This window comes from Bison bison, unplaced genomic scaffold (genome assembly GCF_000754665.1).
Source record: "Bison bison bison isolate TAMUID 2011002044 unplaced genomic scaffold, Bison_UMD1.0 scf7180017864043, whole genome shotgun sequence".
NCBI lineage: Eukaryota > Metazoa > Chordata > Mammalia > Artiodactyla > Bovidae > Bison > Bison bison.
The window spans coordinates 7,267,871-7,276,179 of NW_011494615.1; the positions used below are offsets into that span (position 1 = coordinate 7,267,871).

The 8,309-nt window shown below is 38.5% G+C and overlaps 1 protein-coding gene across 1 annotated transcript in view; it reads left to right on the forward strand.

Annotated features, from left to right (window-relative positions):
- CLASP2 (cytoplasmic linker associated protein 2) overlaps positions 1–8,309 on the forward strand; it is a 175,513-nt gene that overhangs the window by 75,010 nt on the left and 92,194 nt on the right. Inside the window, exons 10-12 of the mRNA XM_010835579.1 lie at positions 1,003–1,095; positions 4,602–4,747; positions 7,673–7,808. Coding sequence (XP_010833881.1) covers positions 1,003–1,095; positions 4,602–4,747; positions 7,673–7,808 — 375 coding nt within the window. The remainder of the gene's footprint in view (positions 1–1,002; positions 1,096–4,601; positions 4,748–7,672; positions 7,809–8,309) is intronic.

Genomic DNA, 8,309 nt, shown 5'->3' on the forward strand with positions numbered 1-8,309 from the left:
GCCTTCTGTTTCCCAGCATCAGAGTCTTTTCAAATGAGTCAGTTGTTCATATCAGGTGACCAAAGGATTGGAGTTTCAGCTTCCGCATCAGTCCTTCCAATGAATATTCAGGACTGATTTCCTTTAGGATTGACTGGTTGGATCTCATTGCAGTCCAAGGGACTCTCGAGAGTCTTCTCCAACACCACAGTTCAAAAGCATCAATTCTTCGGCACTGAGCCTTCTTTATAGTCCAACTCTCACATCCATCCATGACTACTGGAAAAACCATAGCCTTGACTAGACGGACCTTTGTTGACAAAGTAATGTCTCTGCTTTTTAATATACTGTCTAGGTTGGATAACCTTTCTTCCAAGGAGTAAGCGTCTTTTAATTTCATGGCTGCAGTCACCATCTGCAGTGATTTTGGAGCCCCCAAAATAAAGTCAACCACTGTTTCCCCATCTATTTGCCATGAAGTGATAGGACTGGATGGAGAAGGAAATGGCAACCCACTCCAGTATTCTTGCCTGGAGAATCCCAGGGACTGGGGAGCCTGTTGGGCTGCCGTCTGTGGGGTCGCACAGAGTCGGACACGACTGAAGCAACTTAGCAGCAGATAGGACTGGATGCCATGATCTTAGTTTTCTGAATGTTGAGCTTTAAGCTAACTTTTTCACTCTCTATGAAATCAATAGATTTGTTATATACCTGAAGTCATTTAGAGGAATCATTCCTATTTTTACTAATCTGTAGGATATTTGTATTTCATTTTTAAATGACAAAGCATTTCAAGAGTGTATTTGAAGTTACTTATGAGTGGAGAAAATACCCTTAACTAGGTAACTGGTAAGGAAGATAAAGTATTTTATTTTATTATTGTTTGTAACGTATTTCCATTCTTCATTTTAAAAATGGTGCTAAAATGGGAAAAATACTGTTAAATGATTATTTTAAACGTCAGGGCATCATTTTGTTGTGGCAAGAAATATTAATGTTATCATTTTGCATCTTTTCTTTAAGATCTATTCTAGTCGAGAACTTGAAGAAACGTTAAATAAAATCAGGGAAATTTTGTCAGATGACAAACACGACTGGGATCAGCGTGCCAATGCAGTAAGTGTTCTATTTTTTATTTTCTTCTCTCTCTCTTTCCTCCCCACCCCGCCGCCACCCCAGTGTTCTTTTTCAAAAACTTGGAAATTTAGTAGTAGTACTATCTGGTATTTGCTTGTGAAATAAAGTCTGATAAGTAGTATTTCACTCTGGAAAACAAATTGAGATATTAGGCCTTTTTCAGGGTGCATTTTTTTCTGTTTTGCTGTTCAGGAAGAGTCTTTCTCATCCATTTGTTACTGTCTCCACCTGTGTTACTTGTTGAGCTTCCCTGATGCCCCAGTGCCGTGGCTTTCCTTTGGGTTACATAGTTGTGGAGTAAAGGGAACCCTTGGGCACTTTTGGTAGGAATCTAAATTCATAGGGATGGCATTAAATCTGTAGATTGCTTTCGTAGTATGGCCATTTAACAATATTCATTCTTCCAGTCCAAGAGCATGGGATAGCTTTTCATGTCTTTGATTCATCTACAGTTTCCTTCATCAGTGTGTTATGTTTCTTAGTGAATGTCTTTTACCTCCTTGGTCAGGTTTATTCCTAGGTGTGTGTGTATGTAATATATATGTAATGAAAGTGTTAGTCCCTCAGTTGTATCCAATTCTTTGTGGCCCCATGGACTGTAGCCTGCCAGGCTCCTCTGTCCATGGAATTCTTCTGGCAAGAGTACTGGAGTGGGTTGCCATTTCCTTCTCCAGGGCATCTTCCCGACCCAGGGATCAAACACAGGCAGATCCTTTCCTGTCTGAGCCACCGTGGATGTGGTTTTAAAAGATTTTTTTTTTTTACTTTCTGATATTTCATTGTTAGTATAAAGAAATGCAACTGATTTCTATATGTTAATCTTGTATCCTGCTGCTTTGCTGAATCCATTTAGTAGTTGTAATCGTTTTATTGTGGCATCTCTAGGGTTTTCCAGAAAATCATGTTACTTGCATGTGATGGCAATTTTACCTCTTCCCTTCCAATTTGGATACCTTTTATTTCTTTTTCTTGTCTGATTCCTATTACTAAGAGTTTTAATAAATCTTGTGTTGAACCGAAGTGGTAGAGTGGGCATCCTTGTCTTGTTTCCGATTTTAATGGCAGTGTTTTCTGCTTTTTACCATTGAGTGTTGTTTGGGTTTGTCATGAACCATTGGCTGTGAGTTTGTCATAAATAGCTTTTATTGAGATATGTTGAGATATGTTTCTTTTATACCCACTTTAGTAAGAGTTTTTTATCATAAATGGTTGTTAAATTTTGTCAGATTCTTTTCTGCATCTGTTGAGATGATCATGTGATTTCTTTTGATGATGTGCTGTGTTACATTTTTTGATTTGCATATGTTGAACCATCCTTGTGACCCTGGGATGAATCCAGTTTGATCAAAGTGTATGACCCTTTTCATATGTAATTGGATTCAGTTTGCTAATATTTTATTGAGGATTTTTTCATTTGTATTCATCAAAGATATTGGCCTGTAATTTTCTTTTTTGGTAGCGTCTTTGGTTTTGGTAGTAGGGTGATGGTGGCTTCATAGAATTACTTTGGGAAGGTTCCCTCTACTTTAGTTTTTTGTTTTATTTATTTATTTGACTGCACCAAGTCTTAGTTGTGACATGGGGACTCTTTTAGCTGTGGCGTGTGGGATCTAGTTACTGACCAGGGATTGAACTCAGGCCCCCTGCACTGGGAGTGCAGCATCTTAGCCATTCCACTAGGGAAGTCCCTCTTTTTGGAAGAGTTGGAGAAGGTTTGGTGTAAGTTCTTTTTTGTATGTTTGATAGAATTCCTCAGTGAAACCATCTTGTCATGGACTTCCATTTGCAGGGAGCTTTTTTTAATTGCAGATTATATAAATTTTTCATGATCAATGATCAGATTGTTCAGATTACCTGTTAATTCTTCATTCAGTTTTGGTGGGCTGTATGTTTCTAGAAAGTAAGATGGACTTGTTCTATTTTGTGCTGTATTAACAATATTACAATAAACATCTATGCATGTATCTATAACAGTGGTGTTTTTATTTTTGTAGGTTAAATTTTTATAGATGAGGTTGACGGGTAAAGAATAGATGATACAGTTTTATTTCAGTAGATATTGCCAAAATATTTTGAACAAAGATATTAGTCATTCATGATCTACTTAACAGTAAGAATATATGTTTTCTGTCTGGTACTGGGTTTTACTGAGTCTTAACTTTTGCCGATCTAAGGAAGGAAAATGGTGTGTCTTTGTTGTAATTTGCATTTGCTTATCACTAGTAAGGTTGAAGGCAATGGCACCCCACTCCGGTACTCTTGCCTGGAAAATCCCATGGACGGAGGAGCCTGGTAGGCCGCAGTCCATGGGGTCTCTAGGAGTCGGACACGACTGAGCGATTTCACTTTCCCTTTTCACTTTCCTGCATTGGAGAAGGAAATGGCAACCCACTCCAGTGTTCTTGCCTGGAGAATCCCAGGGACGGGGGAGCCTGGTGGGCTGCCGTCTCTGGGGTCGCACAGAGTCGGACACAACTGAAGCGACGTAGCAGCAGCAGCAGTAAGGTTGAACACGTTTCCTTGTATTTATTTTAGCCAATGTAATATTTGGTTGTCTTTTTTTCACTTTATTGCCATTCCTTGTGCATTGTACTGTTGTGTTGCAGATAATTTTTTCCTACCATATTGTGATTTTTTTAGTTAATCTCATTTAGATGCCTCCTGATTTCTGCTTACGATAGTTTCCCTTCTTATATATACTTAAGGTTATATAATATTCTTTCAACTATTTTTTTAATATCCACAATATTTTTTTATACTTTCCATCTTTAGTTCATCTTTTTTAACTTTGAAAGATATCTTTAAAAATTTAGAGAAGCTCAGAAATTAATATGCTGCTGTTGCTAAGTCACTTCAGTTGTGTTCGACTCTGTGACCCCATATGTGGCAGCCCACCAGGCTCCCCCGTCCCTGGGATTCTCCAGGCAAGGATACTGGAGTGGGTTGCCATTTCCTTCTCCCATGCATGAAAGTGAAAAGTGAAAGTGAAGTCACTCAGCCGTGTCCGACTCTTAGAGATCCCATGGACTGCAATCTACCAGGCTGCTCCGTCCATGGGATTTTCCAGGCAAGAGAACGGGAGTGGGGTACCATTGCCTTTTCCAAGATTAATATGAGATTCTACATAATAATGGGTATTATTTAGGTAAACTTTTAACTTCTGTGTGTGAGCACAGACGTGCACCTGAGTATGTCTTTTGTCACAATTTTAAATAGACTCCCTTAAAACTTTAAGATTTATTTATATATTCAAACATTATATATGTCTATTATACATATAACTGAATCTGTAATGTTCTTTTCCAGAAAGCTGTTTTGTTTCTTCACATGTTTATTTATGTTTAGTGCTGTTAAAATGTCTGAATATAGTTATAAAATCTAATGAAAACTTTTAAAATTTTGTTCAAATAATGTTTAGGAAGTTGTTTGTTTTTTTATACTGCTTTACTTTTTAATGTCAGTAATGAAAATTTTCTTTATTTCAGCTAAAGAAAATTCGATCATTGCTTGTTGCTGGAGCTGCACAATATGATTGCTTTTTCCAGCATTTACGCTTGTTGGATGGAGCACTTAAACTTTCCGCTAAGGATCTTAGATCCCAAGTGGTTAGAGAAGCTTGCATTACTGTAGCGTAAGTATATTCTTTGTGTGATAAGTATTTTTTATGAATTAATTTCGTGCTCATTGATTGAGTTACTCATTCAGTAAAGCACTAGTAAGATAACCCCCCTAAAGCATGATCCAAAAATCATATGCATAAGGATTAAATTTGTGTGATTTTGAAAAAAAAAAAAAAATCTTTCTTAATAGTACTTTATACCAATTTTGAACTATGTTTATATGTCAAAAGTCGACTGGTAGATTTTTGGTCACTAACTCTGTGAGTATAAGAAAAAAATGAATGGGTCTCAGAACCGGCTCTTCTTATGTAATGTTCTCTTTGCTAATTTGGATATTAAGCTTTTTTTCTGACATTTTAGCAATTGTCCTCGAATTGTAACATCCATCATTAACTTATCAAAGTCTAAACCTATTCAGTATGTTTATATTTTTCTATAATTTAAGGATGGTAGAACACTTGAACTCTTCTTACTGCTGCTCCTGACCAAAAAAAAAAAATTTGTTGTATATATTGTTGTATAAGCCTTCCTTTGAGAGGGAACACTTAGATACATACTATTAGTATTTATAATCCGGATCATATTAGATGTCCTAGTCAGAACAGAAAAAAATAAACTAAAAAACTCAGGAAATAAAAACTATGAGGATTGCAAGAAAAGGAACAAAACTGCCCTTATTAACAGATGATATAATTATCCATGCAGAAAAAGTCAAGAATTAATAAATGATTATAATTAAGGAACCATGTAGCATGGTTGCTAGATACAAGTCAATATACCAAAATAATTGAGTATCTCTTGATAGCAAAACAAAACAAAACAAAAATCTTCAAATTGTAACCTTGGAAAATACTTCATGATGAGAATTCCGCTTCTTGCCATGATGCAATAACTGGTATAGGATTAGCCCTCTTGCAGAAAACTGAAGAAAATGTATAAGACAACTGTGTACAGATAATGGACAGCAGACAGAGCAGGACTGTAATTCTTGAAACATATCAGTTGAACAGTACCATCAGCACAGTTTTGACCTGGATGCATTTCTGAACCGTGGAGGGGGAGGGAGAACCCAGGCAGAGCAAGACAGTCTTACTCAGTTGAAGAAGAAACAAGAGATGGGAGGTTCTGAAAGCTGAAGTGGCTAAACTTTTCAGTGCAGAATACTGGGGAGAAGAGAGCTATAACAGAAAAAGAGCCATAGAAGTCTGCATAGGGGATCCATGAGTCCAGTTGAACACTAATCTGTGCATGTGAAACGTACAACTCTCTGGGGACAGGAAAGACCTACTGCTGGAAGCCATGAGGTAAACAACAGTTCCCAGAACTTGCATGGGCTGGGACAGGTTCAAGTTTTGAGGAACCAGACTGGAGAGACCTTGTCAAACCCCCAGGGCATGCATTTGAGACCCCAGAAAGGCTGTTGTGTAGGAATCGTACTGCTCAGGCTACTCGAAGCTGAGTACTCTCAGGCTACCCCTCCTAACAAGCTGGGAAAGATGAGGCTACTTCCAAAGGACATCACCTGCTGACCAGAACAAAAGGCTCACACTTTAAAGGAGGACAGCAACATCAGGGCACAGGTGGCCTCCCCTGCTTCTCATCTGAGTTTCACAAGGGAAAACTGAATGTGTAACTGAACACTAGTAAATAGGTCTGAGTACTGCTTTGAATCAGGAATCTGATATTTCGGAGCCAACTGTATTCTAAATAAGGTATAATTATGTAGAAATGTGAGTATTAACAGCATTCTTCATAAGTGTTTTACCTAAAGTCATACTGCTCCTGCTGCTGCTAAGTCACTTCAGTCGTGTCCAACTCTGTGTGACCCCATAGACGGCAAACCATATCAAATTAATTAGGCTGGATTAGTTGTTTAACTGCAAATTTGGAAAGAGAAGACACATTTGTTTAGAGTCACCCAACTAACCAGTGCATCTGTGCACGCTAAGTCACTTCAGTCATATCTAACTCTGTGCGATCCCATGGACTGTAGCCTGCCAGGTTCCTCTGTCTGTGGGATTCTCCAGGCAAGAATACTAGAGTGGGTTGCCATGCACTCCTCCAGAGGATTTTCCCTGCCCAGGGATCAAAGCTACGTCTCTTATGTCTCCTGCATTGGCAGGCAGGCTCTTCACCACTGGCGCCACCTGGGAAGCTCCAGTCAATGTATGTGTGTTAGTTGTTCAGTTGTGTCCAACTCCTTGGGACCCCCTGGACTGTAGCTCACCAGGCTCCTCTGTTCATGGAATTTTCCCCAGGCAAGAATACTGGAATGGATTGCCATTTCCTTCTTCAGAGGAACTTCCCAACCCAGGGACTGAACCCGAGTACCCTGCATTGCACGTAGATTCTTTACCGACTGAACCACCATTCTTTACTGTCGGTTTACCAGGGAAGCTGGTAACCATTGTATGGTAGAGTTCTATTTTCAATCAAGAATTCTGAAATCCTACACCAAACATGTCAGGAAGTATTTGTGACTGAAATAGTAGTGGTACCATTAATACAAATAGCAGAATACTGATTTGGGTAAGATTTTACTTGTTTGTACAGTATGTTGAATATAAGATTGATACTGGGGCATCAGAATGAAAATATCTGATGGATAAAGACTAAACATCAGGACAGTCAAAGCTGAGTGTTTTACCTGTCATGTTCATGCTTAAATTCTGAGATCAAATGGCTTCTCTATTGCAGAGAGATGCTTAAAATGCCAAAGTCAACTCTGCACTAGACAGTAAAAGGTCAGGGAGAAGAAAGAAATACTTAATATCTGCACTTCCCTTTCTCTCTTTTGTTTTTCTGCCATTTTAGAACTGGTTAAAATAAAGATTTTAGGTTAATTCAGTAAAAGAATACTTTAAAATTACATGGTCCTACCTATATTTAATGTTAAACTATTTTTCTAAGACAACATTTTTTGTCTTCCTTTATAGCCATCTTTCAACAGTTTTGGGAAACAAGTTTGATCATGGCGCTGAAGCCATTGTACCTACACTTTTTAATCTCGTCCCCAATAGTGCAAAAGTCATGGCGACTTCCGGATGTGCAGCAATCAGATTCATAATTCGGGTAGGTTCTTTTCCTTTCTTTTTTTTTTTTTTCCTGTCTTCCTCTGTGTGTCTGCCTGTCCATTTGTCTGTCTCTCTCTTTCTCTTTCAATGTACTTAAATAAATCATTGGAATTTTTTTAAACCCCAAGAAAAAAATTACTTTTGAGTAATTTTTCTGATAATAAAAGTAATACACAGGTATTTATGAAATTTAAATAATAAAGAGGATCACAAAGTAAAGATGCTTGTATACAGAATATAATAGGCACAATACGCATGTGCATGTGTGAGCGTGTGTGTGTGAATCATGTTACAGGTCAGGTCAGTTCAGTTCACTCAGTCGTGTCCGACTCTTTGCGACCCCATGAATCGCAGCACGCCAGGCCTCCCTGTCCATCACCAACTCCCAGAGTTCACCAACACTCACGTGCATCAAATTGGTGATGCCATCCAGCCATCTCATCCTCTGTCGTCCCCTTCTTCTCCTGCCCCCAATCCCTCCCAGCATCAGAGTCTTTTC